This window comes from Passer domesticus, chromosome 19, assembly GCF_036417665.1.
Source record: "Passer domesticus isolate bPasDom1 chromosome 19, bPasDom1.hap1, whole genome shotgun sequence".
Lineage (NCBI taxonomy): Eukaryota > Metazoa > Chordata > Aves > Passeriformes > Passeridae > Passer > Passer domesticus.
Window position 1 is genome coordinate 11560499 of NC_087492.1, and position 16904 is coordinate 11577402.

Genomic DNA, 16904 nt, shown 5'->3' on the forward strand with positions numbered 1-16904 from the left:
GTGCCCAGGGGGATGCTCACACCTGGGAAAGGGCAAGTGGGAGAGCAGGGCTGGGATTGCCTCAGAGGAAATAGTGAGGACATCAGAGGGACCAAGATTAATGCTAGAAACACCTGCTGAGGTGATCATAGAGTGGGTGCCCAGAGCAGCTGTGGCTGCCCCTGGATCCCTGGCAGTGCCCAAGGCCAGGCTGGACAGGGCTGGGAGCAGCCTGGGACAGTGGGAGGTGTCCCTGCCATGGCAGGGGTGGCACTGGATGGGCTTTGAGGTCCCTCCAACCCACTCTGTGTTTCTGTGATCTTCTCCCCATGCATAGCTCTGTGGCCCAGTCTTCATTTTACTGTGCTCTGTCTCTGTGGAACACCATAATAACCCTATTTCCAAACACTTCATTTTTTTCTTGAGGTTCTTTTTTTTTTTTTTTGTGCAACAAAGATAGGCTTTTGGTCTGTACTTTGCAGAACCATTTAATGTTGTTTGTTTTTAATCTGTTGTGTGATTAAAATAGATTAATGTTGTAGTAACATAAAAACCCTCAGGGGGTTTTGTTCTCTTTGTAAATATTCTCTAGGATCTCTTCTGTCTTCTAAACTGTGTGTAGGGAGAGTGTTTAATGGGACCTGGGGAGAAAAGAGACACATCCTAAACTTAATATAAGAATTTAATTTTTAATAAGTTTCATTTGGGGTTAGAGTATTCATATTGGAGTGGAAATTAAAGTGTCTAAATGCTTTGTGTGTAAGCTGTTGGAAAATCTTTAAAGAGACATTCAGGGGAAAATCTTTCTTTTTTTATCTGATTTCAAAAATACAAAATTAGAGAAGCCAGTGCTTGATGTCTTGCACTGGTATTTAACCTGGTTTTGCAAACGTTGCTTTGAGCTGTCTTTAGGTGACACAGAGAGGGTTTGTGTGCAGGGAGTGATGTGTCCTGCCCTCCTCCAGCAGATCCTGCTGGTCCCTGTGAGCCAGGGATGGACCTCTGCAGGGCTGTGCTGGCCACAGGGGCTTGGACAGGAGTGCCCTGCAGTGTTCCTGGCTGTGTGGAGCAGAGCAGAGGTGATCCAGGCTGGATGTGATGTGCCACTGTGGGTTTTACCAGGGTCCAGCAAAGGGCCTGTGACCTCTCCGGGCTTGTGGGTGAAAAGAAGATCAGTCGCTTCATAAATGTGCTCTGGTCTTTGGCTGGGAGCAGCACTTTACTGTTTCATTCAAGCTTAGGGAGATTTTTACTTTCTGTTTGGTGAGAGCAGCTCTGATCCTGGCAGCCTGGAGAGGAGGGGGAGGCTGGGCTGCAGGTGTGCTGTGGGCTCTGCCAGGCCAGAGTCCCCTCTGAGGAGGAGCCATCACCTCTGCAGCAGCACCCCTGCCCCTTTGGCTGCCCTTCCCCTGGCACAGGCCGTGGTTTGGGGTGCTCTGTGGAGCTGCCTCTGGTGGCCACGGGCTGCTGCAGAGGGCCCAGCATGGCCAGTGTGGCTGGATTCATTACCCTGGGCTCCTGTGGCTGAATCACAGGCTGAGCTGATTTCTCTGCAGCTGATACTTGCACAAGTGTGTCACAGTCCTTCCAGAGCAGGGGGTGTCACTCAGCAAATGCCAGCTGCAGCCACCGGCCCTGCTGCAGGCACATCCCCAGGCTGGGCACTGTTTTAACACCTCGGCTTCACCCTGGCATTGTGAGCTGCTTTCTGTCTTCATGGGGCGGCATCAGGATGTCCTCAGGCTCTCTGCAGGATTAAGACCTTCCCATGGCATCGTGACAAGGAGGAAATTTAAGGAACAAGAGTGTTTAATTTAGAGCTAATCTGGTCCTTGTGAAGGAGGGGGATTAGACCAGTAAATTCTCCTGCTGGGCAGGTTTGTGCCATGGTGGCACCAGGGAAAAAACCCTCTGTGGAGAAGGAGCTCCAGCCTGATGGTGTGTGGAGCTGGGAGGAGGAAGGAGAGGGATTTTGAGTCCAGGAATGAGATGTGAAACGGCCATAGAGCTGTTCTGTCCTTAAGAAGGAAGGGAGGGAATGGATGGAGTCGTGTGGGAGAGGAAGGGGCACACACTGGGCTTTTCTGGGGTCACTTGTGAGTCCCCAAAGCTGAGCAGTGCCAGCAGAGCCCTCCCTCACAGGGAGACACAGGAGAGCTGGAGAGAGACTGGGGACAAGGGATGGAGGGACAGGACACAGGGAATGGCTCCCACTGCCAAAGGGAAGGGATGGATGGGATAGTGGGAATTAGGAATTGTTCCCTGGCAGGGTGGGCAGGCCCTGGCACAGGGTGCCCAGAGCAGCTGTGGCTGCCCCTGGATCCCTGGCAGTGCCAGGGCCAGGCTGGACAGGGTTTGGAGCAGCCTGGGACAGTGGAAGGTGTCCCTGCCATGGCAGGGGTGGCACTGGATGGGCTTTAAGGTCCCTTCCAACCACTTCTTCATTCCAGGATTCTGTGATCTCCTCCTGTACTTGTTTCCGGGGCCACAGAGTTTTGTGTCTCCTAAACCCTTCTGTTTTATCTCTAAACTCATTTTGTATCCAGAGTTCATTTTTCAGCCTTGTTTGAAGAGGAGTAACTTAGGGAAAACACTTCATGTGTGGCATGTGAGGTGGCACCACCTCACCCCTCCTGAGGATGAGCTGTTAAACGTTTTCAACAGTTTCCAGTAAAACTGTTGGTAACTGGTAAACGTTAAACAGGAATTCCCCCCCCCTTGTAGTCAGAAACAAATTTTAGGAAACTAGAAGTGAGTGCTGGAGCGCTTCCAACACAAATGTCAGACTTGGCATCCTGGGAGCAGGAGGGGTTGAATCCCTCCAGACAGGGAGGGTGAGGAGCAAGCGAGGGTCCTGACCTGCAGCCAGAACCATTTGCTTGTGCTGCCCTCCCTCCTTCCCCCAGAATCAATTTGACAGCCTTGTCTTGATAATAATTAAAATAAATCCTCCCCACAGGGCCTATGGCCACAGCTGTGTGTGTACCTGTGCACAAGTGTGCAAGTATGTGCACACACATGTGTCTCACACTGGGCTGATATGTTGAGTGGAGCCACAGCAGTTTCTTAAGTATTAATGGGCCCGTGTGATTTTCTGTGTATTTTCTGCATATTTATATTGATTTTCTGTGTATTTACATTGCTTTTCTCTGTATTTGCTTTGTTGCACTGGAGATCAGTGCAGTTTCAGCCTTCTGCATGTTGTGGAAGGATTATATATTATATATTATATATATATATTATATCAGTGGTTGTCAGGGCCCCATGGCAAACCAGGTACATGAGCTCAGGACATGATTATTGAATGCTCATGGCTGTCAGCTTCACAGGAAAGGGAAAAAACCCAGTGAGGTACTTCTCAAACATCTCAAACACAACAGGGAGTAGTGCAAGGAAATAAATTATTTTATCTTACATTTACTTACTCAAATGCTTTCTTTGAACCACAGTGAGGAGTTCTGGCATTCTGCCAAGCTTGAATTTGACCTTTTTAAAAAATCCTTATTATTATTCTCATGAAACGAATACAGAGAGGCCTTAAGCAAGAGCTGATTCTTGTTTTACACCAGCCCCTGCCTGGGAAAGCTCATCATCTAAATCCTGGAAAAGGAAACAGGGCCAAGCACTGACCTAACTGCATCTTGAGGGAGCTGGAGCAGAACTTTAATCTTCTAGTCTAGTGCACTGTCCCTGAATCACGGTGATTTTCCATAGTTCACATAATTTTCTGTCTATATTTGAAGATGTTGCAAGATGAGTTTGCCCAACACATCCTCAAGGGTTATTGCTAAAAGCTCCTCGTAGCCTTGCAAGAAGGATGTGCTTGGGCATATCTATTACCTATTAAACCTGGTGAAATAGTGCAGCTTTCCCGTGTCATAACAAATACACCTGTGCCAAAATAGCTGCAAACATTCTCTAGGACTTAATGACCTCCTGCTGGTTCACAGTGGTCCAAACAAGTTGTTATTGTGGCTGTTAGAGAGTGCAGAATTATATTATCCAAACAGTCTCATAAAAAGACAAGATGTGTGTCAGGGAAGGCAGTCCCACACTGCAGGGAGGTGTGTGGGGCACACAAAGGCACTTTTCCCCCCATGGTAATGCAGTTTATAGATGTACAATTTTCTGTAATTCTGATATGATTAAACAGAAGGTGTCTTTCTTCCTGAACTTCCTTCAAGCTGTAAGAGAGGACAAAATAGAGAGAGGGAAATACTTCATGTTTCCATTATGCATTAAGCCACCCTGGATCCCAAAATGAAGCAAAAGAAGGAATTTGGGGAGCTGAAGTCCACTCTGACTTTAAAGAGCTTCTCTCAAAGAAGCTTCCACACACCATCATAAAAATGTCAGTGTGAAATATCTGAGCAAGAACAAATTGAACAATCTGGTGATTCTAGTGCCTTCATCTGGAGTCTCATGCCTGCAAGGGTGTGCAAAAGTCAATAAGTGGAATTGGAGGTTATTGATTATTTCACTGGGCTGCTGTTGAAACATCATATGTGCTTGATTTGGTCTTCAAGCACCCGGTAAACGCTTGGGTTTAGTTTTACCTCCCTTTGTGAAAAGAATTGAAAATACTATAAAACTGAAAGTGTCTGGAGTTACGGATTTTTTTCCCCAATTTTGAAGTATTTTTCTTAAACTTAAATGAATGTTATTTGTCAAGGTTCCCTTCACTCCAAGATGGAGATTTCATGCCACAGGTGGGGGCTATTCATAATTTATAGAGAACTGAACTTTCTGTTGGACAGTGCCACCTGCAGCCCCATGGATTTTAGGATGTTTGGATTAGATGTCTCCTCCTGCCTCTGCTTCTTGGAAACCAAAACTGTTACAGAAATTGCCTTCTTTCTTTTAAGCTGAAAGAGAGTAGGTTTAGGTGGGATATTGAGAATTAGGAATTGTTCCCTGGCAGGGTGGGCAGGCCCTGGCACAGGGTGCCCAGAGCAGCTGTGGCTGCCCCTGGATCCCTGGCAGTGCCCAAGGCCAGGCTGGATGGGACTTGGAGCAGCCTGGGACAGTGGAAGGTGTCCCTGCCATGGCAGGGGGTGGAAGGCTTTAAGGTCCCTCCAAGCCGACCCATTGCATGGTTCTGTGACCCAGTGTGCTGCAGGCCAAGCTGAGCACAGAGGGGAGTCAGGCTGTCCCTGGTGTGGGAGGACAGGAGCAGCTCCCTTTGCTCCAGCTCTGCAAACCCCGCTCTGTGTCCCGATGAGCCTGGGAGCTCAGCACAAGCTGTGCTCCCGTGGAGGGAGAGATGTGTGCCCTGATGAAAGGGCTTGGAGAGGATCAACAGAGAGGGGAAAAATAAAATGAAATGTGAGTTGTTCAGCTGTTGAGGTGAAAATGAAAGTTGAGCAGTAAAAGGTCTATTGATAGGTTACCTGTGCTGGGTGGGAGAGGGTGGGGTATTGCATTCCAGGCCAGCTCTGCAGAGCACGGAGCCAGAGGAGGGGCTGTGCAATGGCTGGGAGGTTTTCTTCTTCCCGCTCCACACCAGTCAGCCAGACACAGTGGGAATTCCTCGTGTGCAGTTTTTACAGCCTTCAGGCTGCTCATTCCTTGCTGGAAGGCTGAGGGAGCTGGGGCTGCTCAGCCTGGAGAGGAGCCCCAGCTGAGAGGGGCCCTCAGCCCTGGCTGTCCCTGTGTGCAGGGAGGGCAGAGCAGGGCCCAGGCTCTGCTCCAGGCCCAGCAGTGGCACCAGAGCCACGGGCAGGGCCGGAGCCCAGGAGCTGCCCCTGCCCAGGAGGCAGAACTTCTGCCCTGGGCACTGCCCAGCCCTGAACAGGCTGCCCAGGGAGGGGCTGGAGTCTCCCTCAGCGGGGATCCTGCAGAGCCCTCTGGGCACAATGCTGTGCCCTGTGCTCTGGGATGGCCCTGCCTGAGCTGGGAGCTGGCACCAGGGACCCTCTGCGCTCCCCTCCAGCCTGGCCCAGCCCGGGGTTCTGGCACACAGCTGGCACGCTGTGCTGGCCTGGGGAGAGTTCCACCACTTCCCCCAGCTGCAGGACACTCGGTGCCCCAGTCTGGTGCCAGGGGCTGCAGCAGCAGCCAGCAGGAAGGTCTGGGGGGCACCTTTGGTGCCCTGACTGGAAGATCCTGAGCAGGTCCATCCCCAAGCCCTGGCAGTGCCACTGCATCAGCTGGTGCCTCTGAGCCCAGGTGTCTGTGTCACATTAATCCCCAAATCAAACAATCACTGCTGCCTAATCAGGAGGTGACTCCCTTCACATCCAGTTAAATACGTGCGTAAGTTGAGGGAGGCTCTGGCACTGAGCCTTGGTGGTTTAGGCCCTGCAGTGGGTGCTGCTGTGCAGGGTGAGGGACAGGAGCAGCTCTCCAGGCATTTCTTCCAGCAGAAGCTCTGTTGGAAGCCAGCTTTGCCCGATCAGGCAAAGGGTGCTTTTAGAAAAAGGGAAATGAAGAGGGAGGAGGTTGCTTTGAATTCCAACTGTTTCCCCAGAGCAGCTTATAAAACAGCCCCACATCAGGGAAGGGCTGGGCCAAGGTTTGGGGCCTCAAGCCCTGGTCCACAACAGCACTGTTCAACAGGTTGGTTTTTTTTTTAATTTTTCATGTAAAAGAAATGTTATGAAATTAACTTAAAATATTTTGGCAATTTTGTACTGTGGGAATAAGGAGATAGCTTCTCATCTCCCTGCCTTACATATTCCAAGGAAGGTTCAGGTTGGATATTAGGAAAAAATTTCTTCACTGGAAGGGTGGTTAAACACTGGCAGAGGCTGCCCAGGGCAGTGGTGGAGTCCCCATCCCTGGAAGGGTTCAGAAGACAAGAGGATGCAGCACTTTGTGGTGTGATTTAGTGTGCATCGGGGTCAGAGGTTGGACTTGATGATCTCTGGAGGCCTTTTCCAACTTTAATGGTTCAGTGATTCTATAAAAGGAAGAAAAGGAAATTGTAAGTTGAGTTGTAGAGCTCCCTGGTGGAGGCTAATGTTAAGGTAGAGAGGGTTCAGAGGACTATTAGATGTTTACAGAAATAATAAAAAAGTTATCACAGTTCTGCCAGGTGGGATGTCAATTTGCCAGAGGAAGAAGCCCTCAAGGTTCCTTCTATGAACCAGCCTCATGCTGGGAGGGCTTGGAAAGGTTTCCTTGTGTGTGGGCTGTGGCTGAGTGAGAGGCTCCTGTTGTCCCACTGCATCTGCAGCTGGCAGGAGTGAGGAGCAAATCCCAGATGGAATGGACCACTGATGCTCTGCATCACTTGTGAGCTCTGATTCCTGATTTCTGCTCAAATGTGGTGGGTTTTGCTGTGCTGAGACTCAGGAGTGAGAGAACAGGAACATGAAGCAGTGCTGGTGAATGGTACAGATGGTGCATAAAGAGCCTTTGCTCTCAGTGCTGGGAAGCAGCTGCTGCCAGCGTGGGGCTGGCAGGGTGAGCACCCCAGTCCTTCCCAGTGCTCAGGGTGCAGTGGGGCCCCATGGCTGGGCAGGGTGAGCCACAAACCCCAAATATCCCAACTGACAGCTGAGCAAACTTCAGAGCTCCCAGCTGAGGGTGATGCTGTTGGCTCTGAGGATTAGCACAGCAGGTAGCCGAGCTAGCACAGGGCAGGGTTTGGGCTGAGGGATAAGTACACATTCTTTTATTATTGCAGCTAATGGGAATCTGCCAGGCTTTCAGGCACAGAAAGGCTCCCTGGCCACCTGTGAGCTAATCACAAAGATTTGCCTCATTCTGTATTTCAGCTCACTTGGAGCCTGTAATCTAATTTCCAAACAGAGATGAGAAGAGTGAACAATTCATTTTCTGCTTTACGTGGCTGTGCTGGTAAACTTTTAATCCTTTTAGAATTACAGTTCCCTGTCACATGGAGGCAACACCACACAGTCCTGCTTTTGAGGCTGGAGGCTTTGGATTCACCATTGCTGGATAAGAATTAGCCTCAGCAGCAAGGCACAACATGAATCAAAATTGAAGTGAGGAGCACAGGACATTTTTCAAATGCTATTATGAATCATACACCGGCTAATGATTCCAGTTTGGATAGAAAAACCCCACGTTTGGGGCCAGCCTCAGCTTCAGACATCACACCCCGATGCTGGTGTGCTCTTGTCTGTGGGACACTGCTGTGACAGTCCTGTGTCCTGCCAGCTCATTAACCACATCCCAGGGACACTGTGGGGCACATCTGACTTTAATCTTCATTGCTTGCCATTTATTGTGGATATTCCGGTTATGAGTGAGTCTGTGGGCTGAGCTGAGCTGAGGTGCTGTGTTGGCTGTGGGTCTGGTGTTCATCCCTGCTGCTGTGTTTAGGATGTGCTCAGGCTCTCAGACAGCTCCTCCTTCATAACAAAACCCCCCTGCTGTGTTCTCTGTGGACAGGTCAGCTGGTGTGTCCTGAAGGTGAGCCCTGCTCGTGGTGATGTGCAAAGGCACTTTTGCAGGGTGTTTTTAGTGATCTGTGTGGGCAGGGCACAGAGGATCCGTGACTCTGGGATCGAACATCTCAGTTGGAGCTTCCCTGAAGATGTCTGCCTCAGGAGTGAAGAGTGGCTCACAAGAACAATCACGCTGACTTTGTACCTTTGCTTGAATTTTGTTTTCAGGTGCCAAGAAATTCAGACAATTTGCAAAGAGCTGGGTGTTACTGGACACGTGTAATTAACACATTTAATGTGACAATTTGTTGACCAGAAACAGTAAAATGTCATTTCTGCACTTGTTGGTACAACTCAGACCAGAAGAATCCTTCCTGGGCAGTTGGAGCAGAGGGCTGGATAAGCCCTGGCACAGTTGCTCAGGGCAGTGGTGGAGTCACCAGCCCTGGAAGGAGTTAAAAGGTGTCCAGATCTGGCATGTGGGGACATGGGTTTGTGGTGGCCTTGGCAGGGTTGGACTCACTGATCTTAGAGAGATTTTCCAACCTTAACGACTGTGTCATTCTCTGACATCAGTCTTTTTTCTCTGCAGCTTTGGAAACTCAAGGAAAATAGTGCCAAGCATGAGAACAGTGTAAAGTGACCCTGATGGGGGAGCTGGGATGTGGAAGCTCAGCAAAGTTTCTTTGAACTTAAATAGTTGTAATTGAAAGTGGGAATTCTCATGGTCGTGCTCAGCTTCATCGTAGTGTTAGCAAGTTGTTTTAAGCTCTCTGCTTATATTGGCATCATGCCTTTAAAATCAGAAATTCTTTGGCTGTAAAGAAAAATTCACAGAGGAACCAGGTCTGTGTGGCTGGTGAGCTGGGGGTGTGACACCTCTCAGGGGGAATAGATGTGTTATTTTGCTGTATAAACATATCACACACATCTTTGTGGTCCTTGGTGTATTAAACTGAGCTGTCAGGTTACATTCGATCAGTGTTCACAGGGTTATACCTTGCAGGCTGCTTTTGAAAGCTGGTTTTGTTCAAGCTCATTCAAGTAATCCTGTCACACACAAGTGGAATGAGCAGATGTCATGGGCATTTCAGGGAATATTGTGGATCGGTAGCCAAGGCAAATCAATAAGTAGGAGGGGCAATGGATAAACTCAAGATATTTTCTTCCCCTTGTCCTCTGATGGGGTTAACACAGTGCTGAGGTGATGTTCCTATTGGTAATTGGAGAAAATTATCCAGCCTTGCAGTGTTTTCTGGTTTTAATTGGTTATTGTTTGTACTGTCACCTCATTTACTCTGGGTAGGTTTGAAGTGCACTCCCACCCTTCTGCTCTGCCCTCTGAGGGGTCACAGGGTGCTCTTGTAACAGTCTAAAGAGGAGAGAGGAAGGCAGAGAAGGGCTTTGGAGAAAGGGGTGGAGGGACAGGACAAGGGGAATGGCTTCCCACTGCCAGAGGGCAGGGATGGATGGGATATTGGGGAGAAGTTCCACCCTGGCAGGGTGGGCAGGCCCTGGCACAGGGTGCCCAGAGCAGCTGTGGCTGCCCCTGGATCCCTGGCAGTGCCCAAGGCCAGGCTGGACATTGGGGATTGGAGCAGCCTGGGACAGTGGGAGGTGTCCCTGCCATGGCAGGAGTGGCACTGGATGGGCTTTAAGGTCCCTCCCAACCCAACTCATTGTGGGATTCTATAACTCTTGAGATTTAGGTGCATAAAAAGCCCCTGGTTTTTGCCACAATTCCAGAGAGTCCTGGCAGAAACTCCCAGCTGTTTGGGTCTAAGGCAGTTTTGAGCAGAGATCAGGAGCAGAGCACAAGGCTGGGCAGATAGGATGAGCACCAGGCACCTGGCTCCAAGGTTTGTGCACCAGCTTGGGAAAAGCCTTGTGCTGGTCCTGGAGGGGTGGGAAGCCCAGCCTGACCCCACAAGGGTTTTCTGTGTTTCTGGGTGTCTGGGTGTGATTTAGAAGGATTGCCATGACAAAACCTAAATGTCTTTGATTAAAATGCAGATTTGAAACAGGAAGGTGAAACTCTTTGATGACAAACCCATTATGAGTAAAGAATATTCCCCAGTGATTTTGTCAGCATCACTTCCCAGCTGGGAAGTTTTCCAGCCCATTTGGGAGGCCCTTCAGTCATCCCTCAGGACCTGGCTGTGGAATACTTTGACGCTGTGTAGTTAATGATGTCATTTATTGATTCCCAGATGGATGGGTTAGGAAGTCAAGAGATTTTATTGGAAATAAACCTTCAGCTGTGTGTGATGAAGCAGGATTGAGTTCTTGCAGGGTCTGTGAGGGTGTTACACCTGTCTGCAATTCCTTCTTATTTACTGAAGTGCCAGGATTCCTGACAGACAAGTGTTTGGATATTCCCTTCTTTCTTTCCCTCTAGAAAGCTTTACCCCACTCCTTTGTACTAAATCAAGAAGTGCTTTAAAAAAATGAGATGAGTGCTGTCATATGCTCCCAGTGTACAGCTACAGGAGTTACATTTATGGAGAGTGTTCTCTTTAACAGCTGGATTAAATAAATGGTTTCATGTGCAGCATTGGAGAGTTCTGCACTCTCAAATCAAGGCCAGAAGCAGCTCAATGACTGAAGAATTGTCAGCATCTTGTGCAATCCCACTAAGTGCTTCTTTTCATTGATCTGCAACTTCAATGTTGACAATTAAATCCCTTTCAGTGCAGAGGATAAACATTTTTAACAGGAGGTAGCAAAATCTTTTGTCCTGAATGATTTTCTTCTCTGTTTTATAATTAAGTACAAAGTGTGTCACCAGCCTTGGTGTTCATTTGTGCTAAATACCTGCTCACTATGGAGTAATTGCTATCAGCAGATGACAGAGCTGCAAGGAGCTGTGCTTTCGAAGGCATGTTCTTCATTTGCATAATCAAATGCTTTGTTAGTGTCCTTGGAAATTAGGATGAAAGATGACTGTGTGCTAAAAATGAGGAATTGTTTTTAGCAAATTATGTGTATCCAGTACAACAGCTGAGCTGCTCTGGGGCCTGTTTGATGTGTGTTGGCTGCTGCACCCACAGCCTCCTCCCTCCTGGCAGGAGCAGCTCCTGGCACCTGCCTTCCCCATCCAGATACTGCCCTGACCAAGGTCCAGTCAATATGAAATGGACAATCAGGGCTGCAGTCGATTCATTATTTCAAGCCTTGTGAAGTGCTTGTGAAGAGCTGGTGGTCTGTGGGGTAGATGCATTCCAGGACTCCAGAGATGTCCTGGGGGTTTGTATTGGTTGTGACAGTTTGTACCAACTCCCCACTTATCCAGGGTAAAGCTGGAGAAAATGGGTTTGAAAGATCTGGGGTTTTTATCTTGCATTAAGAAGTTTGGAGAAAATTTGAGTTAGGCAGATACAGTGTTGTTAAGAGTTCAACTTACCAAAGCAGTGAAAGAAAATTAATACTGTTTTTAAATTAAATTATGGGATAAAATATTTCTTTGGCAGGCTGAATGCTCAGTCCCAAAAATAATGCTGCAGAACACTGAAAACTCCTATAATTTTCCCACTTGTGCAGTAAGAACTTGGAACTTAATCCTAAACTTTCCTCTCAGGAAAGTGGAAAATTTAGTGCTGGTTCTGAGTTGATCTCTGAAGTTGCCCGAGGCCAGGAGTGGAGGCTGAATCTGGATGCAGGCAGGAGGAGGAGTGACAGGATATGGTACAGCCTCCTTTCTGGATGGCATCCAGACCCGCTGTCTCACACCTGGACACGGAAAAGTTGGATGATTTTATCTTTGGGAAAGAAGTTTGGCCACTGTGAGTTTGACATGGCCCTGCAGCAGTGTCTCTGAGGGGATTTAATTTCATTCCCCAGGGCCAGGATGCCCGGGGCACTCAGGACTGGCCAGGCTGGGGTGGCCATGGCACACCCTGTGCTGGCTCCTGGCACCTCCTGTGCTCTTTGGTGCTCCTGGACCCATCTGCAAACACCTTGGCCAGGCATGATGAGAGGGTTCTGCATGGATGATTCTCTGGGAATGTCACATCTGGCAATTCCAACAGGGCCTTTTTGTCAGTGGAGAGCAGCTGGGCTGTTCCTGTGGCTGTGATGTTCCCAATGGCCACCCCTGGCCAACCTTTGCCTCTTTGGGACCATGCAGATGGGACACAGGAGCCAGAATGCAGAGTTTATTGCTTTGCACATTAGGAAGAGAGGCAGTGATGGAAAGCTGCATATTGCCTGTATTTATTACACAAATCCATGTCTCCAGAGAGAAGTGTTTGCTGGCCCTCCCCGGTGCAGAGTCTCTCTGGGTCACCTGAGTCACTTGGGCTACCTACAGGTGTCCCCAGGGTGGCCTTGGCTGCTCCCTGGTCCCTGATGACAGCAGGGTCACATGGAGGGGACTCGAGTTCTGTGTCTTGAGTTTGTGTGTTTGAGTGAAAAACAGAGGAATTTGAGATTTAAGGCACATCAAAGGGTACAGGAATGGAAGATAGTGAAAGCTGCATTTCCTGTCTGGGAAATGCCAATGTCCCTCAGTCCTCAGCATCAAATTCCAGCTTTATTCCTTTTTCAGTGCAAGACTGGCTGTTGGTGGATGCAGTATCAACCTAGTGGAAAAAGGGGAGCCTGTGTCAGCATGGAAGTTACATCACAGTCACTGCTCTCCTGAATCCCAGTGCAGTAATTCCAGTTTATCCAAAGCAGAGTGTGGAGACAGCCAGCAAATGGAGTTAGCTTGGTGCTTGCTTAGCTGTTGGGTGGAGGTGAATTCCTCTGATGATAAACAATCTCAGAAAGTTGGGTTGTCAGTGTCATAGTGACATTAAGGGTTGTTCCCCCCAGAGTTTTTGCACTGAGCCAGGCAGGGTAGGAAAAGAGCAATCTTGTCTGTGTAACCTTGAAGTGCTGTTGATGAGGACTGGAGCCCTCCTCATGAAACCTGTGATTGGTGGCGTTTATCACTGAGGGGGGATTTCAACTCCCCAAATAGATGCAGTGGGCTGGAGAATTGGTTCTGATTTATCCATCATGGTTATCAGCAGGCCGGGCTGTGTGTGCTGGGACTCCTGCACAGCTGGGCTGGGGCACAGTGTGGGTGCACTGGTGTCACTCAGGAGACACAGAACCCACAGGCATGGCTGCTGGGAGACTGGGAATAACATTTCTTTTACTGCAGGCAGCATCTCCCAAGGCAGACTCACAGGGATGGCACTCAGGGCGGTGCAGTGGGGGTGTGAGCAGCAGCAGGGAACACCCAGGAGACAGGGGCATTCCCAGCCCTTTTCTCCCAGGGAGGAGGAGCAGATCCCAGCACTGAGCTGTGCTGAATAAATGTGACACATGAGAGAGGCTAAAGGAAATGATTTAATGAATGCACTAAGAGCAAGGTGTTCTCTATAGGTTTGGAAGTATCACCTCTGCAGGATTTCCAGACCACCTGCTAGAGCGATGTAGTAAGGCATTGCTGGTGACAAGCCTGAGTCCTCAAAGCCATTATGTAAAAAAACTCAAACCCAAAAACTTGTAACTCCTACACCCATAAGGACTGGGAACATAGATCCACCTCTTCCTGAACAAAGTGTTGCTCATTTCTCTCCTCCTGGGGGACCTGCCTTAACACATGTGTGGATCACATTCTGTGGCATTCACATTCTCTGAGCAGAGAGAGACATAATACTCTCTCCCAGGATTTTTCCTGGGAAGGCAATGAGAAGCTCAGAGAAGAGAAAACAATTCCTATCTCTACTTGCTTCTCCTGTTGTTCTGCACATGTGAAATGAGTCAGAGCACATTATTCCCTACATTGGGGTCGCCCGGCATCGATAACATTCTAACTTGTAATAGTGTTTGATCAAAGAAGATTGATCCAAAGAGTTAATGGAAGCAAAGTTTCCTTTACCTAGAACCTGCAGTTTATTGCAGTGAGATAGACCTTGGGCATATGGCAGAGTAATTGTTTTTATCCCTCTGGAGTCCCACTCTTGCTCTCATAATCGTCCCATCCAAGTTGATGGAGAAGCCTCTGTGCCTGTTACAGATATTCCAGGAGTGATTGAAGAAGGTCCTCATCATATAAGCCTGTTTACCTTTTCCTCCTCTTTCTTGCTTCCTTTTTCTCCTCTTTACCTCCCTTTGTCCCCTTTTTCCCCACCTCCTGTCTACAACCTATGAAAATCCTCTGCTTTGCCAGGCTGTTTACCCTTGCACTGGGCCTGTAAAACACTTATTGAGCATGTCCTGGTGTGGTTTATTTTTGATCTGTTAATGAAATTAAACCCAAATGATGCCATGTTTGTGACACGTGGCTGCCAGGCTGGCCCCAGGGATGTGATGGTTAGCAAACATGTGCCCAGACCATGGGCTGGAAGAGGTCATTCCCCATCCTCTGAATTTCACTCTTTTAGTTCAGGGTTTGCACAAAGGACCTGTCAACAATTTTCTCTGAATGGATATTCTTTCATTATGCATTTAGTAATTTTACCCCTTAAAACTGGCAGAAGGAGGAGTAAGGTTGTCTTCTCTCAGGGTTATTTAGAACACTGAACACTTTTAAAATTCTAAGCTTGTCCAAAGCCCCTTCAAACCTTGCATATTTTCCTTGGGCTGTGTTTCTGTAGTTGATGAAGGTGTAAGTCCAGCTGTTCCAAGCAGTTGTGCAATATGGCCCTAAATGGGCCCTAAATGATCCCTCATCTGCCTTGAACCTTTCTCAGTCTTGGGTCAGCAACATTCCCCCAGATTTGTTCCAAGGGGTGCCATGGATCAGAGCCACAATGGCAGAAGGTTTGGGGAGCAGTTCCAATGGGAAATTGCTGTGGAGCAACAGTCAGCAAAACTCCAATGTACGGATGTTAAAAATTAATAATAATGAATATAATTATAATTTTATTATATTCATTATTATTAAAGAGTTGGGAAATAGAAGTAAGTCTCTCCATGATCATCCAAACCAAAAAAGCCTGGGCTGCTGCTAGTGTGCGTTCTGAAGTTCAGATCTTGTGTCATGGGGAGGAATCTGGAGCCCCAGGAGCAGCTGAGGCAGCTGGGAAGGGGCTCAGCCTGGAGAAAAGGAGGCTCACGGGGCCCTTGTGGCTCTGCACAGCTCCTGACAGGAGGGGACAGCCGGGGGGTTGGGCTGTGCTCCAGGGAACAGGGACAGGAGGAGAGGGAACGGCCTCAGGCTGGGCAGGGGAGCATCAGGGTGGACATCAGCAGGAATTTCCCCATGGAAGGGTGCTCAGACACTGGCACAGCTGCCCAGGGCAGTGGTTCAGTCAACAACCCTGTTCAGAAAACATGTGGATGTGGTACTTGAGGACATGATTTAGTGGTGAACATAGTGAGGGATTGAACGTGGTGGTCTTAAAGATCTTTTCCAACATTCCCCATTCAGTGAGAAGCATGGAGCTCATGTGGTGTTGGCTCCCTTGGAGGGTCAGTTCCCTCAGCTTGTTCCCTCATGAGGGAGTGACGATGAGCAACAATGATGGAGAACAGCAGCGCTGAACAGGGTCTGCCTTCTCTGCCACGTGTTTTTTTTGAGGAGAGTTACTGGGGCGGGTGGATTTGATTCAGTTTCACGATGGAAACAAAATGGAGCTGCCCACTCGGAGTGTGAGTGGCCCAGCAGTGGCTTTGGGTTGGGTTGTCTGTGTCGCGTTTAACCATTTTCTCTCTCTGTTGTTGTTGTTGCAGATAAAGAGGTGGGAGTTGGCGCACTTGCTGACAATGACGACCCTGGTGCTAGGGGCCCCGCTGTTCCCAAAATATCAGGACTAGAAAGGAGCCAAGAGAAGAGCCAGGACAGCAGCAAAGACCCAATACTTGAGCCTGTGGTGCCTAAAGACCCCCGTCCTCAGGTGACGCCGCCGCCTCTGGAGCCGCCTCCCGAGGGCCGCTGCCCCAGCCCCGCGCTCGCCACACGCCCCGAGGCTCCGGCCCCGGCTCCCGCCCCGGCCGTGCCGGTGCCCCCGGCCCCCGAGGAGCCCGGCCGCCCGCCCGCCGGCCAGCCCTGCGGCCAGCCCTGTGGTCAGCCCTCCGGCCAGCCCTCCGGCCAGCCCCCGGCCGGCCAGCACCCGCCGCGGCCGCAGTCGCCGCTGCCCCCGGCACACCCGGCCCTGCCCGCTGCGCAGCCCCACCCTCAGAGCCTCTCGCAGCCGCTCTCTGCCTACAACAGCAGCAGCCTGAGCCTCAACAGCTTAAGGTAGGTGCACACAGAGGGGTCTGGGATGCTGGGCTGAGCCTGGAGGGGAGTTGGATAAAGAAGGGACAGTGCAGCCCATCCATCCCTGGGAACTAAAGGGCACTTGGTGATTGTGACCTTGATTCCTTCTGAGATGAGCCAGGATCACTCTCTGTGACCTGATGATCCCTTAAACGGGGTATTGTAAGTTCATTTGCTTTGGATTTTTTTCCCTGCCAGACTTTGGTTTTTGGAGGGAGTTCTGCACAGTGTAGATCAGGGGGAGAAAAACCCAGTTCCTGGGCTGCTCACTGAAGGCTGACAGTTTTGCCCTCCCATCCCTGTAAATATCTGATTTCCCCAAGTGCTGCCATGCCCCAGGGCGAGGAGCCCAGGAGCCCCTCCATGAAGGT

General features: G+C 49.5%; 1 protein-coding gene and 1 long non-coding RNA gene across 10 annotated transcripts in view; one reads left to right on the forward strand and one right to left on the reverse strand.

Moving 5' to 3' along the window:
- AUTS2 (activator of transcription and developmental regulator AUTS2) overlaps window positions 1-16904 on the forward strand; it is a 778310-nt gene that overhangs the window by 733730 nt on the left and 27676 nt on the right. For all 9 annotated transcript variants that reach the window (XM_064394839.1, XM_064394833.1, XM_064394832.1 and 6 more), the window contains one exon: window positions 16005-16512. In XM_064394839.1, coding sequence (XP_064250909.1) covers window positions 16005-16512 — 508 coding nt within the window. The remainder of the gene's footprint in view (window positions 1-16004; window positions 16513-16904) is intronic.
- Window positions 2730-5887, reverse strand: LOC135283767 (uncharacterized). The gene is made up of 2 exons (XR_010349409.1): window positions 5370-5887; window positions 2730-4163 (listed from the first exon to the last, which is right to left on the reverse strand). It is a non-coding gene; the product is annotated as an uncharacterized LOC135283767 (long non-coding RNA).